The sequence below is a fragment of the Mustelus asterias genome, unplaced genomic scaffold (genome assembly GCF_964213995.1).
Source record: "Mustelus asterias unplaced genomic scaffold, sMusAst1.hap1.1 HAP1_SCAFFOLD_839, whole genome shotgun sequence".
Taxonomy (NCBI): domain Eukaryota; kingdom Metazoa; phylum Chordata; class Chondrichthyes; order Carcharhiniformes; family Triakidae; genus Mustelus; species Mustelus asterias.
The window spans coordinates 35146-56223 of NW_027590785.1; the positions used below are offsets into that span (position 1 = coordinate 35146).

The 21078-nt window shown below is 53.0% G+C and overlaps 1 protein-coding gene across 1 annotated transcript in view; it reads left to right on the forward strand.

Moving 5' to 3' along the window:
• The first annotated feature begins 284 nt into the window (after nt 1-284).
• The window catches only part of scn1ba (sodium channel, voltage-gated, type I, beta a), a 118847-nt gene continuing 98053 nt past the window's right edge, over nt 285-21078 (forward strand). The window contains exon 1 of the mRNA XM_078205595.1: nt 285-451. Within this exon, the coding sequence (XP_078061721.1) occupies nt 350-451 (102 nt within the window). The 5' untranslated portion in view covers nt 285-349. The remainder of the gene's footprint in view (nt 452-21078) is intronic.

Here is a 21078-nt window from a genome sequence, read left to right on the forward strand (position 1 = left end):
CCGATCCCCACGCTGCTGTGAGATCTGTTACAATCTGCATTGATAGGACAGAGAATGCTTACTGGGGGGGGCGGTTGAGGGTCCCTATCCCCTGGGGGGGGGCGTGGGGGAGGGGGTTGAGGGTCCCTATCCCTGGGGGGGGGGGGGGGGGGAATGAGGGTCCCTGCCCCGGGGGGGAGGGGGGGGGTTTGAGTGTCCTTTCCCCAGTGACTGAGACCCATCTTCATGCTCTCTGGCTTTGCTCCCTGGAATCCATTCTTGACCATATTGTGTTTGTGTTCCAGCCGACTGTTCCAATCCTGGCTGTGTGGAGGTGGAGTCAGACACCGAAGCTGTTAAAAGTCACAAGATGAAACTGAGATGCATCTCCTGCAAGAGACGTGGGGAAACTGAGGCCACGACAGTTTCTGAATGGTTCTTCCGCCCACGGAAAAATGAATCCTTTTACAAGGTAGGGAAGCTCAGGGCTAGCCGATGTGTGAGCCAGATACATATATAAAGAGCAAGAGGGTAGCCAGGGAGAGGGTTGGCCCACTCAAGGACAAGGGAGGGAATCTATGCATGGAGCCAGAGGAAATGGGCGCGATATTGAGTACTTTGCGTCAGTATTCACCAAAGAGAAGGACTTGGCGGATGATGACTCTGGGAAAGGGTGTGTAGATAGTTTGAGTCATGTTGAGATCAAAAAGGAGGTGGTATTGGGGTTCTTGAGAAACATTAAGGTAGACAAGTCCCCAGGGCTTGATGGGATATACCCCAGAATACTGAGAGAGGCAAGGGAGGAAATTGCTGGGGCCTTGAGAGAAATCTTTGTATCTTCACTGGCTACAGGGGAGGTCACACAGTAAGAAGTTTAACAACACCAGGTTAAAGTCCAACAGGTTTATTTGGTAGCAAAAGCCACACAAGCTTTCGAGGCTCTGAGCCCCTTCTTCAGGTGACTTCACTCACCTGAAGAAGGGGCTCAGAGCCTCGAAAGCTTGTGTGGCTTTTGCTACCAAATAAACCTGTTGGACTTTAACCTGGTGTTGTTAAACTTCTTACTGTGTTTACCCCAGTCCAACGCCGGCATCTCCACATCATGACTACAGGGGAGGTCACAGTAAGAAGTTTAACAACACCAGGTTAAACTTCTTACTGTGTTTACCCCAGTCCAACGCCGGCATCTCCACTACAGGGGAGGTCCCAGAGGATAGCCAATGTTGTTCCTTTGTTTAAGAAGGGTAGCAAGAATAATCCAGGTGAGCCTTACATCAGTGGTAGGGAAATTATTGGAGAGGATTCTCCGAGACAGGATTTATTCCCACTTGGAAATAAATGGACGTATTGGTGAGAGGCAACATGGTTTTGTGAAGGGGAGGTCGTGTCTCACGAACTTGATCGAGTTTTTCGAGGAAGTGACGAAGATGATTGATGAGTGTAGGGCAGTGGATGTTGTCTACATGGACTTCAGTAAGGCCTTTGACAAGGTCCCTCATGACAGACTGGTGCAGAAGGAGAAGTCGCATGGGATCAGAGGTGAGCTGGCAAGTTGGATACAAAACTGGCTCGGTCAAAGAAGACAGAGGGTAGCAGTGGAAGGGTGTGTTTCTGAATGGAGAGCTGTGACAAGTGGTGTTCCTCAGGGATCAGTGCTGGGACCTTTGCTGTTTGTAATATATATAAATGATTTGGAGGAAAATGTAACTGGATTGATTAGTAAGTTTGTGAACGACACAAAGGTTGGTGGATTTGCGGATAGCAATCAGGACCATCAGAGGATACAGCAGGATATAGATCAGTTGGAGACTTGGGCGGAGAGATGGCAGATGGAGTTTAATCCGGACAAATGTGAGGTAATGCATTTTGGAAGGTCTAATACAGATAGGAAATATACAGGAAATGGCAGAACCCTTAAGAGTATTGATAGGCAAAGGGATCTGGGTGTACAGGTACACAGGTCACTGAAAGTGGCAATGCAGGTGGAGAAGGTAGTCAAGAAGGCATACGGCATGCTTGCCTTCATCTGCTGGGGCATTGAGTTTAAAAATTGGCAAGTCATGTTGACGCTTTATAGAACCTTAGTTAGGCTGCACTTGGAATATAGTGTTCAATTCTGGTCGCCACACTACCTGAAGGATGTGGAGGCTTTGGCGAGGGTACAGAAAAGATTTACCAGGATATTGCCTGGTATGGAGGGCATTAGCTGTGAGGAGAGGTTGGAGAAACTTGGTTTGTTCTCACTGGAGCGACGGAGGATGAGGGGAGACCTGATAGAAGTCTGCAAGATTATGAGAGGCATGGACAGAGTGGATAGTCAGAAGCTTTTTCCCCAGGGTGGAAGAGTCAATTACTAGGGGGCACAGGTTTAAGTGCGAGGGGCAAGGTTTAAAGGAGATGTACGAGGCAGATTTTTTACACAGAGAGCAGTGGGTGCCTGGAACTCGCTGCCGGGGGAGGTAGTGGAAGCGGATACGGTAGTGACTTTTAAGGGGTGCCTTGACAAGTACATGAATAGGATGGGAATAGAGGGATATGGTCCCTGGAAGGGTAGGGGGTTTTAGTTCAGGCGGGCAGCATGGTCGGTGCAGGCTTGGAGGGCCGAAGGGCCTGTTCCTGTGCTGTAATTTTCTTTGTTCTTTGTTCAGATGTTCCAGTGTTTCTGTCTCACTCCTCCAGCCTCCGTAAATGTTGATGGACAGAAGACGCACAACGTTGAGAATGCTTTCAGTTTGAATGTTTGGGCCAGGGGATATTGCAATTTTGCCACCTTCTCTTCAATTGCTACCACTGGGAATGACAAGTTATTCTCAAGCTGCAGTCATTTGGAATCTGCAGCTTGTCCTGTTTTCTAACAGGCTCAGAATCACCTGTGGTTATTTACACTGATTGTATATTTGCCCACAGTAGCTAGGCTGCTCAGTGAGAGACGAGGAGGTCACTGGCGTTCGATACAGTGTGCTGAGATACACTGGCATGTGAAACAGAGTGCTGGGATACGCTGGCATGTGATACAGTGTGTTTGGATACACTGGAATGTGATACAGTGTGCTGGGATTCACTGGGATCTGATACAGTGTGCTGGGATTCACTGGGATCTGATACACTGTGCTGGGATTCATTGGGATGTGTTCGTCCATTGTCGTCGATGAGGACCTCGACACCATTAGTCATTATGAGGCTGGATGCGGTGTGTCTGAAGATAACTGATTGCCAATTCGGGCACGGAATGTCCTGGCACATATTGGGCAGGCTTGTGTAGGCGCTGTAGTTGTTGCGCTGGTGGCTCTGGACTTGCGCAGCTCGCGCTTAAGTTGTGTTTCAGCATTGCGCCTTGCTTCATAAGCTTGACAGCCCTTGTGGATGAGGCAGTGCCAGGTAGGGCGGTTTTGTGCCAGCGTTTCCCAGGTGGTCGTGTCTATGTCAAGCGACTTCAGGGAGGCCTTGAGTGTGTCTTTGTAATGTTTCTTCTGCCCTCCATGCGAGCGTCTTCCAGCAGAGAGTTCCCCAAAAAGGAGCTGCTTGGGTATGCGCTCGTCTGGCATACGGATGACATGACCTGCCCACCGGGTCTGTGCTCTCATCAGCAGTGTGTGGACTGATGGTAGACTTGCTCTAGAGAGAACTTCAGTGGCTGGTACTTTGTCTTGCCATCTGATGCGTAATATTCTGCGAAGACAAGTCATGTGGAAATGATTGAGCTGTCTTGCATGCCTTCGATACACAGTCCACGTTTCACAGGCATACAGGAGGGTAGTGAGTACCACGGCGCTGTAGACCTTCAGTTTTGTTGCTGGGCTGATTCCTCGACGTTCCCATACAGTGGAACGCAGTCTACCGAAAGCAGAACTTGCCTTTGCTATTCTGAAGTTAACTTCTGTATCAATAGTCACTGCTCGGGCGAGGGTGCTGCCAAGATAAGTGAACTGGTCCACTGCCCTTTGATTGTGATTATGGGTTCTGTGTGCGGTGCATGAAGAGCAGGCTGGTGCATGGGGAGCAGGCTGGTGCATGGGGAGCAGGCTGGTGCATGGGGAGCAGGCTGGTGCATGGGGAGCAAGCTGGTGCATGGGGAGCAGGCCGGTGCATGGGGAGCAGGCAGGTGCATGGGGAGCAGGCTGGTGCATGGGGAGCAGGCTGGTGCATGGGGAGCAGGCTGGTGCATGGGGAGCAGGCTGGTGCATGGGGAGCAGGCTGGTGCATGGGGAGCAGGCCGGTGCATGGGGAGCAGGCCGGTGCATGGGGAGCAGGCTGGTGCATGGGGAGCAGGCTGGTGCATGACTTCGGTCTTTTTAATGTTGATGGTGAGTCCAAAGTTGTCACAAGCCGTGGAAAATTTGTCCATACCGACTTGCATCTCTGGCTCTGAGCCAGTAAGAGTTTTAACAACACCAGGTTAAAGTCCAACAGGTTTATTTGGGAGCAAATACCATTAGCTTTCGGAGCGCTGCTCCTTCGCCAGATGGAGTGGAAATCTGCTCTCAGACAGGGCATAGAGACACAAAATCAAGTTACAGAATACTGATTAGAATGCGAATCCCTCCAACCAACCAGGTCTTAAAGGTACAGACAATGTGGGTGGAGGGAGCATTAAGCACAGGTTAAAGAGATGTGTATTGTCTCCAGACAGAACAGCCAGTGAGATTCTGCAAGTCCAGGGAGCAAGCTGTGGGGTTTACTGATAATGTGACATAAACCCAACATCCCGGTTTAGGCCGTCCTCATGTGTGCGGAACTTGGCTATCAGTTTCTGCTCAGCAACTCTGCGCGTCGTAAAGGCCGCCTTGGAGAACGCTTACCCGACGATCAGAGGCTGAATGCCCGTGACCGCTGAAGTGCTCCCCAACAGGAAGAGAACAGTCTTGCCTGGTGATTGTCGAGCGGTGTTCATTCATCCGTTGTCGTAGCATCTGCATGGTTTCCCCAATGTACCATGCCTCGGGACATCCTTTCCTGCAGCGTATCAGGTAGACAACGTTGGCCGAGTTGCAAGAGTAGGTACCGTGTACATGGTAGATGGTGTTCTCACGTGGGATGATGGCATCCGTGTCGATGATCCGGCACGTCTTGCAGAAGTTGCTGTGGCAGGGTTGTGTGGTTGTGTGGTTGTGCGGACAATGGTCTGTTTGAGGTTGTGCGGTTGTTTGAAGGCAAGAAGTGGGGGTGTGGGGATGGCCTTGGCGAGATGTTCGTCTTCATCAATGACATGTTGAAGGCTCCGGAGGAGATGCTGTAGCTTCTCCGCTCCGGGGAAGTACTGGACGACGAAGGGTACTCTGTCCACTGTGTCCCGTGTTTGTCTTCTGAGGAGGTCGGTGCGGTTTTCCGCTGTGGCGCGTTGGAACTGTCGATCGATGAGTCGAGCGCCATATCCTGTTCTTATGAGGGCATCTTTCAGCGTCTGGAGGTGTCTGTTGCGATCCTCCTCATCCGAGCAGATCCTGTGTATTCGGAGGGCTTGTCCGTAGGGGATGGCTTCTTTAACGTGTTTAGGGTGGAAGCTGGAAAAGGGGCCATCGTCATACTGAACAGAACGGATTACTGCAAAGAAGTGTACCGACAACTGAACAACAAGGAACACTACAGACAGTTACCCACAGATCCGACCAAAGAACACACCCGTCAACTCAACACTCTGATCAAGACATTTGATCCGGACCTTCAGAGCACCCTCCGTGCTCTCATCCCACGTACTCCCCGCGTTGGAGATCTCAAATGCCTCCCGAAGATACACAAGGCAAACACACCCGGCCGTCCCATCGTATCGGGCAATGGAACCCTGTGCGAGAACCTCTCCGGCTACGTCGAGGGCATCCTGAAACCCATTGTACAAAGAACCCCCAGCTTTTGTCGCGACACGACGGACTTCCTACAGAAACTCGGCACACATGGAGCAGTTGAACCAGGAGCGCTCCTCGTCACAATGGATGTCTCGGCACTCTACACCAGCATCCCCCACGATGATGGCATTGCTGCAACGGCCTCAGTGTACTCGATTGATGAAGTCTCTCCAGTGCTGAGATACACTGGGGTGAGATACAGTGTGCTGGGATACACTGGGATGTGATACAGTGTGTTGGGATACACTGGAATGTGATACAGTGTGCTTGGATACACTGGGGTGTGACACAGTGTGTTGGGATACACTGGAATGTGATACAGTGTGCTGGGATTCACTGGGGTGTGACACAGTGTGCTGGACTACACTGGGATCCGTTACAGTGTGCTGGGATACACTGGGGTGTGACACAGTGTGCTGGGGTACACTGGGATGTGATACAGTGTGCTGGGATACACTGGGATGTGATACAGTGTGCTAGGATACACTGGGATGTGATACAGTGTGCTGGGATTCACTGGGATGTGATACAGTATGCTGCGATGCACTGGGATGTTATACAGTGTGCTGGGATTCACTGGGATGTGATACAGTGTGCTGGGATATACTGGGATGTGATACAGTGTGCTGCGATGCACGGGGATGTTATACAGTGTGCTGGGATTCACTGGGATGTGATACAGTGTGCTGGGATATACTGGGTTGTGGTACAGTGTGCTGCAATGCACTGGGATGTGATACAGTGTGCTGGGATGCACTGGGATGTGATACAGTGTGCTGCGATGCACTGGGATGTTATACAGTGTGCTGGGATGCACTGGGATGTGGTACAGTGTGCTGGGGTACACTGGGATGTGATACAGTTTGCTGTGATACACTGGGATATGATACAGTGTGCTAGGATACACTGGGATGTGATACAGTGTGCTGGGATACACTGGGAAGTGATACAGTGTGCTGGGATACACTGAGATGTGATACAGTGTGCTAGGATACACTGGGATGTGATACAGTGTGCTGGGATACACTGGGATGTGATACAGTGTACTGGGATAAACTGGGATGTGATACAGTCTGGTGGGATTCACTGGATGCGATACAGTGTACTGGGATTCTCTGGGATCTGATACAGTGTGCTGGGATACACTGGGATGTGATACAGTGTGCTGGGATACACTGGGATGTGATACAGTGTGCTAGGATACACTGGGATGTGATACAGTGTGCTGGGATACACTGGGATGTGATACAGTGTACTGGGATAAACTGGGATGTGATACAGTCTGGTGGGATTCACTGGATGCGATACAGTGTACTGGGATTCTCTGGGATCTGATACAGTGTGCTGGGATACACTGGGATGTGATACAGTGTGCTGGGATACACTGGGATGTGATACAGTGTACTGGGATAAACTGGGATGTGATGCAGTCTGGTGGGATTCACTGGATGCGATACAGTGTACTGGGATTCTCTGGGATCTGATACAGTGTGCTGGGATACACTGGGATGTGATACAGTGTGCTGGGATACACACAGATGTGATACAGTGTGCTGGGATTCACTGGGATGTGATACCATCTGCTGGGGTACACTGGGATGTGATACAGTGTGCTGGGATACACTGGGATGTGATACAGTGTGCTGGGATATACTGGGATGTAATACCGTGTGCTGGGGTACACTGGGATCTGATACAGTGTGCTGGGATTCACTGGGATGTGATACAATGTGCTCGGATGCACTGGGATGTGATACAGTGTGCTGGGATACACTCTGATGTGATACAGTGTGCTGGGATACACTGGGATGTGATACAGTGTGCTGGGATACACACTGATGTGATACAGTGTGCTGGGATGCACTGGGATGTGATACAGTGTGCTGAGATACACTGGGATGTGATACAGTGTGCTGGGATGCACTGGGATGTGATACAGTGTGCTGGGATACACTGGGATGTGATACGGTGTGCTGGGATTCACTGGGATGTAATACCGTGTGCTGGGGTACACTGGGATGTGATACAGTGTGCAGGGATACACTGGGATGTGATACAGTGTGCTGGGTATATACTGGGATGTAATAACGTGTGCTGGGGTACACTGGGATGTGATACAGTGTGCTGGGATTCACTGGGATGTGATACAGTGTGCTGGGATACACTGGGATGTGATACAGTGTGCTTGGATACTGTGGGATGTGATACAGTCTGCTGGGATTCACTGGGATGTGATACAATGTGCTCGGATGCACTGGTATGTGGTACAGTGTGCTGGGATACAGTGGGATGTGATACACTGAGATGTGATACTGTGTGCTGGGATTCACTGGGATGTGACACAGTGCACTGGGGTACACTGGGATGTGATGCAGTGCGCTGGGATACACTGGGATGTGATACAGTTTGCTGGGATTCACTGGGATGTGATACCGTGTGCTGGGATTTACTGGGATGTGATACAGTATGCTGGGATACACTGGGATGTGATACAGTGTGCTAGGATATGTTGTGATGTGATACAGTGTGCTGGGATACACTCTGATGTGATACAGTGTGCTGGGATACACTGGGATGTGATACAGTGTGCAGGGATACACTCAGATGTGATACAGTGTGCTGGGATGAACTGGGATGTGATACCGTGTGCTGGGATTTACTGGGATGTGATACAGTATGCTGGGATACACTGGGATGTGATACAGTGTGCTGTGATATGTTGTGATGTGATACAGTGTGCTGGGATACACTCTGATGTGATACAGTGTGCTGGGATACACTGGGATGTGATACAGTGTGCTGGGATACACACTGATGTGATACAGTGTGCTGGGATGCACTGGGATGTGATACAGTGTGCTGAGATACACTGGGATGTGATACAGTGTGCTGGGATGCACTGGGATGTGATACAGTGTGCTGGGATACACTGGGATGTGATACGGTGCGCTGGGATTCACTGGGATGTAATACCGTGTGCTGGGGTACACTGGGATGTGATACAGTGTGCAGGGATACACTGGGATGTGATACAGTGTGCTGGGTATACACTGGGATGTAATAACGTGTGCTGGGGTACACTGGGATGTGATACAGTGTGCTGGGATTCACTGGGATGTGATACAGTGTGCTGGGATACACTGGGATGTGATACAGTGTGCTTGGATACTGTGGGATGTGATACAGTCTGCTGGGATTCACTGGGATGTGATACAATGTGCTCGGATGCACTGGGATGTGGTACAGTGTGCTGGGATACAGTGGGATGTGATACACTGAGATGTGATACTGTGTGCTGGGATTCACTGGGATGTGACACAGTGCACTGGGGTACACTGGGATGTGATGCAGTGCGCTGGGATACACTGGGATGTGATACACTGTGCTGGGATATACTGGGATGTGATACACTGAGATGTGATACAGTGTGCTGGGATACTCTGGGATGTGATACAGTGTGCTGGGATGCACTGGGATGTGGTACTGTGTGCTGGGATTCACGGGGATGTGATACAGTGTGCTGGGATACACTGGCGTGTGATACAGTGTGCTGAGATACACTGGGATGTGATACAATGTGCTCGGATGCACTCTGATGTGGTACAGTGTGCTGGGATACACTGGGATGTGATACAGTGTGCTGGGATACTCTGGTATGTGATACAGTGTGCTGGGATACACTGGGATGTTATTCAGTGTGCTGAGATACACTGGCGTGTGATACAGTGTGCTGGGATATACTGGGATGTGATACCGTGTGCTGGGATACTCTGGTATGTGATACAGTGTGCTGGGATACACTGGGATGTGATACAGTGTGCTGGGATACACTGGGATGTGATACAGTGTGCTGGGATACTCTGGTATGTGATACAGTGTGCTGGGATACACTGGGATGTGATTCAGTGTGCTGGGATTCACTGGGATGTGATACAGTGTGCTGGGATGCACTGGGATGTGGTACAGTGTGCTGGGATACAGTGGGATGTGATGCACTGAGATGTGATACTGTGTGCTGCGATTCACTGGGATGTGACACAGTGCACTGGGGTACACTGGGATGTGATGCAGTGCGCTGGGATACACTGGGATGTGATACACTGTGCTGGGATATACTGGGATGTGGTACACTGAGATGTGATACAGTGTGCTGGGATACTCTGGGATGTGATACAGTGTGCTGGGATGCACTGGGATGTGGTACTGTGTGCTGGGATTCACGGGGATGTGATACACTGTGCTGGGATATACTGGGATGTGATACATTGTGCTGGGATACACTGTGCTGGGATATAGTGGGATGTGAGACAGTGTGCTGGGATACACTGGCGTGTGATACAGTGTGCTGAGATACACTGGGATGTGATACAATGTGCTCGGATGCACTCTGATGTGGTACAGTGTGCTGGGATACACTGGGATGTGATGTAGTGTGCTGGGATACTCTGGTATGTGATACAGTGTGCTGGGATACACTGGGATGTGATACAGTGTGCTGAGATACACTGGCGTGTGATACAGTGTGCTGGGATATACTGGGATGTGATACCGTGTGCTGGGATACACTGGGATGTGATACAGTGTGCTGGGATACACTGGGATGTGACACAGTGCACTGGGGTACACTGGGATGTGATGCAGTGCGCTGGGATACACTGGGATGTGATACACTGTGCTGGGATATACTGGGATGTGATACATTGTGCTGGGATACACTGTGCTGGGATATAGTGGGATGTGATACAGTGTGCTGGGATACACTGGGATGTAATACCATGTGCTGGGGTACACTGGGATGTGATACAGTGTGCTGGGGTACACTGGGATGTGATACAGTGCTGGGTATACACTGGGATGTGATACAGTGTGCTGGGATACACTGCGATGTAATACCGTGTGCTGGGGTACACTGGGATGTGATAGTGTGCTGGGATACACTGGGATGCGATACAGTGTGCTGGGATATACTGGGATGTAATACCGTGTGCTGGGGTACACTGGGATCTGATACAGTGTGCTGGGATTCACTGGGATGTGATACAGTGTGCTGGGATACACTGGGATGCGATACAGTGTGCTGGGATATACTGGGATGTAATACCGTGTGCTGGGGTACACTGGGATCTGATACAATGTGCTCGGATGCACTGGGATGTGATACAGTGTGCTGGGATACACTGGGATGTGATACCGTGTGCTGGGGTACACTGGGATCTGATACAGTGTGCTGGTATTCACTGGGATGTGATACAATGTGCTCGGATGCACTGGGATGTGATACAGTGTGCTGGGATACATTGGGATGTGATACAGTGTGCTAGGATACACTGGGATGTGATACCGTGTGCTGGAGTACACTGGGATGTGATACAGTGTGCTGGGATACAGTGGGATGTGATACACTGAGATGTGATACTGTGTGCTGGGATTCACTGGGATGTGACACATTGCACTGGGGTACACTGGGATGTGATGCAGTGCGCTGGGATACACTGGGATGTGATACACTGAGATGTGATACAGTGTGCTGGGATGAACTGGGATGTGATACCGTGTGCTGGGATTTACTGGGATGTGATTCAGTATGCTGGGATACACTGGGATGTGATACAATGTGCTGTGATATGTTGTGATGTGATACAGTGTGCTGGGATGCACTGGGATGTGATACAGTGTGCTGAGATACACTGGCATGTGAGACGGTGTGCTGGGATACACTGGGATGTGACACAGTGTGCTGGGATACACTGGGATGTGATACAGTGTGCTGGGATACACTGGGATGTGATACACTGTGCTGGGATATACTGGGATGTGGTACACTGAGATGTGATACAGTGTGCTGGGATACTCTGGGATGTGATACAGTGTGCTGGGATGCACTGGGATGTGGTACTGTGTGCTGGGATTCACGGGGATGTGATACACTGTGCTGGGATATACTGGGATGTGATACATTGTGCTGGGATACACTGTGCTGGGATATAGTGGGATGTGAGACAGTGTGCTGGGATACACTGGCGTGTGATACAGTGTGCTGAGATACACTGGGATGTGATACAATGTGCTCGGGTGCACTCTGATGTGGTACAGTGTGCTGGGATACACTGGGATGTGATACAGTGTGCTGGGATACTCTGGTATGTGATACAGTGTGCTGGGATACACTGGGATGTGATACAGTGTGCTGAGATACACTGGCGTGTGATACAGTGTGCTGGGATATACTGGGATGTGATACCGTGTGCTGGGATACACTGGGATGTGATACAGTGTGCTGGGATACACTGGGATGTGATACAATGTGCTGGGATACACTGGGATGTGATACAGTGTGCTGAGATACACTGGGATGTGATACAGTGTGCTGGGATGCACTGGGATGTGATACAGTGTGCTGGGATACACTGGGATGTGATACAGTGTGCTGGGATTCACTGGGATGTGATACAGTGTGCTGGCGTACTCTAGGATGTGATACAGTGTGCTGGGATACACTGGGATGTGATACAGTGTGCTGGGATACACTGGGATGTGATACTGTGTGCTGGGATACACTGCGATGTGATACAGTGTGCTGGGATACACTGGGATGTGATACAGTGTGCTGGGATACACTGAGATGTGATACAGTGTGCTGGGATTCACTGGGATGAGATACAGTGTGCTGGGATACACTGGGATGTGATACAGTGTGCTGGGATATACTGGGATGTGATACCGTGTGCTGGGATACACTGGGATGTGATACAGTGTGCTGGGATACACTGGGATGTGACACAGTGCACTGGGGTACACTGGGATGTGATGCAGTGCGCTGGGATACACTGGGATGTGATACACTGTGCTGGGATATACTGGGATGTGATACATTGTGCTGGGATACACTGTGCTGGGATATAGTGGGATGTGATACAGTGTGCTGGGATACACTGGGATGTACTACCATGTGCTGGGGTACACTGGGATGTGATACAGTGTGCTGGGGTACACTGGGATGTGATACAGTGCTGGGTATACACTGGGATGTGATACAGTGTGCTGGGATACACTGCGATGTAATACCGTGTGCTGGGGTACACTGGGATGTGATAGTGTGCTGGGATACACTGGGATGCGATACAGTGTGCTGGGATATACTGGGATGTAATACCGTGTGCTGGGGTACACTGGGATCTGATACAGTGTGCTGGGATTCACTGGGATGTGATACAGTGTGCTGGGATACACTGGGATGCGATACAGTGTGCTGGGATATACTGGGATGTAATACCGTGTGCTGGGGTACACTGGGATCTGATACAATGTGCTCGGATGCACTGGGATGTGATACAGTGTGCTGGGATACACTGGGATGTGATACCGTGTGCTGGGGTACACTGGGATCTGATACAGTGTGCTGGTATTCACTGGGATGTGATACAATGTGCTCGGATGCACTGGGATGTGATACAGTGTGCTGGGATACATTGGGATGTGATACAGTGTGCTAGGATGCACTGGGATGTGATACAGTGTGCTGGGATACACTGGGATGTGATACCGTGTGCTGGAGTACACTGGGATGTGATACAGTGTGCTGGGATACAGTGGGATGTGATACACTGAGATGTGATACTGTGTGCTGGGATTCACTGGGATGTGACACATTGCACTGGGGTACACTGGGATGTGATGCAGTGCGCTGGGATACACTGGGATGTGATACACTGAGATGTGATACAGTGTGCTGGGATGAACTGGGATGTGATACCGTGTGCTGGGATTTACTGGGATGTGATTCAGTATGCTGGGATACACTGGGATGTGATACAATGTGCTGTGATATGTTGTGATGTGATACAGTGTGCTGGGATGCACTGGGATGTGATACAGTGTGCTGAGATACACTGGCATGTGATACGGTGTGCTGGGATACACTGGGATGTGACACAGTGTGCTGGGATACACTGGGATGTGATACAGTGTGCTGGGATACACTGGGATGTGATACACTGTGCTGGGATATACTGGGATGTGGTACACTGAGATGTGATACAGTGTGCTGGGATACTCTGGGATGTGATACAGTGTGCTGGGATGCACTGGGATGTGGTACTGTGTGCTGGGATTCACGGGGATGTGATACACTGTGCTGGGATATACTGGGATGTGATACATTGTGCTGGGATACACTGTGCTGGGATATAGTGGGATGTGAGACAGTGTGCTGGGATACACTGGCGTGTGATACAGTGTGCTGAGATACACTGGGATGTGATACAATGTGCTCGGGTGCACTCTGATGTGGTACAGTGTGCTGGGATACACTGGGATGTGATACAGTGTGCTGGGATACTCTGGTATGTGATACAGTGTGCTGGGATACACTGGGATGTGATACAGTGTGCTGAGATACACTGGCGTGTGATACAGTGTGCTGGGATATACTGGGATGTGATACCGTGTGCTGGGATACACTGGGATGTGATACAGTGTGCTGGGATACACTGGGATGTGATACAATGTGCTGGGATACACTGGGATGTGATACAGTGTGCTGAGATACACTGGGATGTGATACAGTGTGCTGGGATGCACTGGGATGTGATACAGTGTGCTGGGATACACTGGGATGTGATACAGTGTGCTGGGATTCACTGGGATGTGATACAGTGTGCTGGCGTACTCTAGGATGTGATACAGTGTGCTGGGATACACTGGGATGTGATACAGTGTGCTGGGATACACTGGGATGTGATATGTGTGCTGGGATACACTGCGATGTGATACAGTGTGCTGGGATACACTGGGATGTGATACAGTGTGCTGGGATACACTGAGATGTGATACAGTGTGCTGGGATTCACTGGGATGAGATACAGTGTGCTGGGATACACTGGGATGTGATACAGTGTGCTGGGATACACTGGGATGTGATACAGTGTGCTAGGATACACTGGGATGTGATACAGTGTGCTGGGATACACTGGGATGTGATACAGTGTGCTGGGAAATGCTGGGATGTGATCCAGTGTGCTGCGATGCACTGGGATGTGATACAGTGTGCTGGGATACACTGGGATGTGATACAGTGTGCTGGGATACACTGGGATGTGATACAGTGTGCTGGGATACACTGGGATGTGATACAGTGTGCTGGGAAATGCTGGGATGTGATCCAGTGTGCTGCGATGCACTGGGATGTGCTATCCCTGCCCCGTTTCCCAGGGTCTGATCCTGACATTTGGAACTCAGTAGTATGAAATCGTTCATGTCATGTTTAAGGATATCTTGGGGGAATTTACCCAGCCTGCTGTGTATCCGTGCTGGGCACCAAGGCCTCCGCGAGTGTCCCGCTGCCAGAATCCCGGCACCATCAGCTCAGCACCAGGAATTGTACGGAGCTGCAGAATCTCTGGAGATGAGATTTCGCATCCCATTCGCAGGCCCGGGACTGAAGTCTTTGGGCCTGCCCTCGCCCCCTCCCATCCCACCAGGAGTGTCTCACTGCAGCGGGTGACCCCAGTGGGCGGAAATAAGTGGGGTGCTCCCTGGGCAGTGCCAGCCTGGCTCCCTGGCACTGTCTGGGGGCATTTTGGCACTGCCCACCGGGCATCAGTCACTGCCAAGTGGATGGGGCCAGAGGGGGTGGGCCTATAAGGGGAGGTGATTGGTGGGGATGGCGGGGGGCGGTCCTGCTGCCACTTTGCATGTGGGATTGTAAGCAGAGGGAGGGTGTCCAGTGTTTGGGCCATGGGGGGCGGGGGGGGTGTCGCATAGACAGCAATGTGGGGTCACGGGGGGGGTCGCATAGACAGCAATGTGGGGTCACGGGGGGTGTCGCATAGACAGCGATGTGGGGTCACGGGGGGGTCGCACAGACAGCAATGTGGGGTCACGGGGGGGTCGCACAGACAGCGATGTGGGGTCACGGGGGGTGTCGCATAGACAGCGATGTGGAGTCACGGGGGGTCGCATAGACAGCAATGTGGGGTCACGGGGGGGTCGCATAGACAGCGATGTGGGGTCACGGGGGGTCGCATAGACAGCAATGTGGGGTCACGGGGGGTGTCGCATCGACAGCGATGTGGGGTCACGGGGGGGTCGCACAGACAGCAATGTGGGGTCACGGGGGGGTCGCACAGACAGCGATGTGGGGTCACGGGGGGGTCGCACAGACAGCAATGTGGGGTCACGGGGGGGTTGCACAGACAGCGATGTGGGGTCACGGGGGGGTCGCACAGACAGCAATGTGGGGTCACGGGGGGGTCGCACAGACAGCGATGTGGGGTCACGGGTCAGAGGGATTAGCGGGTAAATATGTTGTGTGTCGCTGGCCGGGCCCAACATTTACTCCCATCCTTAATTGTTCCTTGAGAAGGGGGCGGGTGAGCCGCCATCTTGAACCCGCTGCAGTCCCCGTGTGGTGTAGGTACAGCCACTGTGCTGTTAGGGAGGGAGCTCCAGGATTCTGACCCAGCGACAGTGAAGGAACGGCCGATATATTTCCAAGTCAGGATAGTGAGGGGAACCTCGATGGATTCAGGTGAAGATTTCTCTCTGGAGGATACTCCGGGGAAAAAGGAGATAAAGTCAGCATTTCATTGGTGGGTTCAGTGGAACTGAGTCCTGAAGGCTGCTCAGCCAATAGGAGCACAGCTATTAAGATGCATCATCAATGAACGAATCATTCTCCACCTCAGCCTCCAAGAGATCTCTCAGTCCTGCCAGAGATTCACGTTCATTACTCTCAGCAGTTAATTCAGGTCCTGCAGATTCTACACGTCTTGATCTGCTGCCAAGTTTTCTGTTCCCCTCTCTGGCCTTCTTGAATCATCACTTAAATTTCTGCTCTAGCTTCTGGATGGTGTCTCAGTGAGAGAAAGGAACTATATGAGTGCAGAATCTACTCAACTTCTAAAGGCAGAATTTCCACTGCTTCTAAACAGAAGGTTGAATGTCCGTCGCAAGGAAGACAATTGCTGGAATTTTCTGGCCGTCCACACCAGCGGGATTCCTTGGTCCTGAGGCAGTGAACAGAGATTTGTTGAGTGCCAGAATCTCTATCCTGGATTTCAGTGGCAGCGGGAGGAGAGCTGGACAATTCCAGCCAATCAATCATTCAAATATTCAGCAGAATGAAAATTTTCCAGGGTTCCTGGAGGGAGCCAATGTCACTGCCCAATCAGGATGTACAAGGTGAGAGGGGCGAAGTATAACTCAGACATCAGAGGGATGTTTTTTTACACAGAGGGTGGTGGGGGCCTGGAATGCGCTGCCAAGTAGGGTGGTGGAGGCAGGCACGCTGACATCGTTTAAGACTTACCTGGATAGTCACATGAGCAGCCTGGGAATGGAGGGATACAAACGAATGGTCTAATTGGACCAATGAGCGGCACAGGCTTGGAGGGCCGAAGGGCCTGTTTCCTGTGATGTACTGTTTTTTGTTCTTTGTATACTGTGAAGAATCCAATTCTCCTTGGAATACCGTGTTACATCGATATCCCCCACCCCCAGACTGTCTCACTGTTCCCCCACCCACAACCCCAATCTCCCGATCCCTGCACCCCCCCGATCTCCCCCCTTCCCCCCCAGCAGTCCCAACCACCCCCCCCCACTCCCTCCCTCACCCCCCCACCCACTACCCCCCCCCCCCCCCCGCCCCCCCAACCATCCCGTAGCCCCAAACTTCCCAGTTTGTGTTCTAACTGGATGGGTAGCTCCCAAAGCTGAACCCTGGCTCAAAAGACCAGTGCTGTTACGTAGTTTCAGTAAATGTGGAGTCACAGAGTTACCAGTTAGCTTTGAACAGCAAAGAATCATGAGGGGAACGATTCTCCCCCAAAAATTCTAAGTGTTGGATTCATGTAAAAACTGGAGTAAATCCTGCTGGATTTTTCAGCGGGATTTGAAAAATGAATCTCTCCCACTCTGCAGAGTGCCTCAGCCTAAATCAGTGCAGAAATCAGTGGACGGGGCCGATTGCCGCTGGAGAGGCGGCAGCATATGACTGAGTGCGTCACTACACATGCGTCGATCTATCAGTGCTGAGGTCGGCACATGCGCAATAGCCCCACACTGCAGCCCCGCGATCCCCACATCGCCGACTGTGCGACCGCCCCCCCCATCCCCCTCCCCGCATTGGACCAAACGCTGGCCTCCCAAACATGCCGGGCCAGCGGAGGCCATGGGGGATTCCCCCCACCCCCAGCCTGCCTCAGTGCTCCCCCCCGCAGCCCCGATCTCCCGATCCCCACACTCCCCCGAACACCCCCTGCAGCCCCGACCCCCCGACCCCACCCTGCAGCCCCGAACACCCCCTGCAGCCCCGACCCCCCCGACCCCAACCTGTAGCTCCGACCCCCCCCTGCAGCCCCGACCCCCCCCCCCGCAGCCCCAACTCCCCACAGCCCCGAACACCCCCTGCAGCCCCGACCCCCCCGACCCCAACCTGTAGCTCCGACCCCCCCCTGCAGCCCCGACCCCCCCCCCGCAGCCCCAACTCCCCCACAGCACCGACACCCCCTGCAGCCCCAAACCCCCAACCCCTCCTGCTGTCCTGACCCCTCCTGCAGCCCTGAATCCCCTGCTACCCCAATCCCCCCAGCAGGCTGACCACCCCCTGCAGTCCCGAACCCCCCTGCGGCCCCAATCCCCCCCTGCAGCCCCGACCCCTCCTGCAGCCCCGACCCCTCCTGCAGCCCCGAGCCCCCGCAGCCCCGACCCCCCCTGCAGCCCCGACCCCTTGCTGCCCCGACCCCCCTGCGGCCCCGACCCCCTGCTGCCCCGACCCCCCTGCAGCCCCGAACCCCAACCCCTCCTGCTGTCCTGAACCCCCTGCTACCCTGATCCCCCCAGCAGGCTGACCCCCCCCCCCAGCAGCCCCGACCCCCCTGGCAGACCCGACTCCCACCTGCTGCCCCGACCTCCTCTGCAGCCTTGACTCCCCCTGCAGCCCCAACCCCCCCCCCCCCCCGCTGCCCCGACCTCCCAACCCCCCACTGCAGCCCCAACCCCCCCCCCCCCCGCTGCCCCGACCTCCCAACCCCCCACTGCTGCCCCAAACGCCCCCCCCCCCCACCGCCCCCCCCCCCCCCCACCCGCAGCCCCGGACCCTCCGGCAGCCCCGACCCTGTGACCACCCCTTGCAGGCTGATCCCTCCCCTGCAGCCCCAACCCCCCCCTGCAGCCCCGACCCCTCCTGCTGCCCCGATCCCCCCACCCGGCAGCCCCGACCGCCCCCCGGCAGCCTTGACCCCCCCGGCAGCCCTGACCACCCCTCCCCCGCCATTGCCCCGACCCCCCTACAAGCCCTGACCCCCCCCCCATTGCCCCGACACCCCCCCCACCACCCAGCAGGCTGACCCCCGCCCTGTTTGCCAGCCCCGATCGCTGGCCTCCCTCCTTCTGTCAGTCAGCCCAAATGCAGAGTGGCAGCGGGAACTCCACTCCCACCGATCGCACCCCCCCCCCCGACCCAGAGACCCCGCCCCATCAGGCCCTGCCTTCATTAGGCCCCACTCCCTTGGCACGCCCCATGCCTGGGGCATTGGCACTTTGCCCTTGAGCAGTGCCAGGGAGCCAGGCTAGCACTGCCAAGCTGGCAATGCCCAAGGGGCAACCCCCTCCCCTGGTGCCTGACCTTCTGGGGGGCTCGATTGCCCTCTTCTTCACTCCAGCAGGGTCAGGCCGTCTGTAAACCCTGCTGGAGTGAACCCCTCCTGGCAGGGGGTGGGGATAAGAGGGGCTAGCGGGCTCGGAGAATTCAGTCCCGGGATCCACTAATGTGATTTAAAACAAATTCAAATTTATTCAGTTCCGCGCCGATTCCCGGAAATCTGACGCCGGGAGGCCGTGGCTCCCAGCACGGACCCCGCTGGAGTCCCTCGGCTCATTGCGTTACAAAAGCAGCACAGCAGGCTGGGAGAATTGCCTGAGAACAAAGAACAAAGAACAAAGAACAAAGAACAATACAGCACAGGAACAGGCCCTTCGGCCCTCCAAGCCCGCGCCGCTCCCCGGTCCAGGATTGAATCCTGAATCCAGGATCCCCGCCCAATTTTCCAGCCTATCTACATACCAATATCCTAGCCACCGAGCTGTCCCTCACAACTACGATGCTTTGTTCATTACAACCTATTAACTCACCCCCACCCCCCCCATTCCAGACCATGTGATCTCCAGGGAGAGGCGAAAACCCAGAGTGAAAAACCCCAGGGCCAATAGGGGGAAAAAAAATCTGGGAAATTCCTCTCTCCGACCCCCTGAGGCGATCGAAACGAGTCCAGGAGATCACAATGGCCCTGATCGGAAAATGCTTCCCAACCCTAGTCATTTCCACTTCCACGAACACCATCTGAATTCCCTGCCCCCGAGACAGGTTCCCAACTATCCGCAGTCTCGCTCTGTACTGGCACCAGCAAGATGATCATAGAATGAAGCCTTGAAACGAGAAACAAGGAACAATTAGCCCGCGCCGTTCCCTGGTCCAAACTAGACCACTCTTTTGTATCCCTCCATTCCCACTCCGTTCATATTGCTGTCTAGATAAGTCTTAAACGTTCCCAGTGTGTCCGCCTCCACCACCTTGCCCGGCAACACATTCCAGGCCCCCACGACCCTCTGTGTGAAATATGTCCTTCTGATATCTGTGTTAAACCTCCCTCCCTTCACCTTGAACCTATGACCCCTCGTGAACGTCACCACTGACCCGGGGAAAAGCTTCCCACCGTTCACCCTATCTATGCCTTTCATAATTTTATACACCTCTATTAAGTCTCCCCTCATCCTCCGTCTTTCCAAGGAGAACAACCCCAGTTTTCCCATCTTTCCTCATAACTAAGCCCCTCCATACCAGGCAACATCCTGGTAAACCTCCTCTGTACTCTCTCCAAAGCCTCCACGTCCTTCTGGTAGTGTGGCGACCAGAACTGGACGCAGTATTCCAAATGCGGCCGAACCAACGTTCTAGACATCTGCAACATCAGACCCCAACTCTTATACTCTATGCCCCGTCCTATAAAGGCAAGCATGCCATATGCCTTCTTCACCACCTTCTCCACCTGGGACGTCACCTTCAAAGATCTGTGGACTTGCACACCCAGGTCCCTCTGCGTCTCTACACCCTTTATGGTTCTTCCATTTATCGTGTAGCTCCTCCCTACATTATTCCCACCAAAATGCATCACTTTGCATTTATCAGGATTGAACTCCATCTGCCATTTCCTTGCCCAAATTTCCAGCCTATCTATATCCTTCTGTAGCCTCTGACAATGTT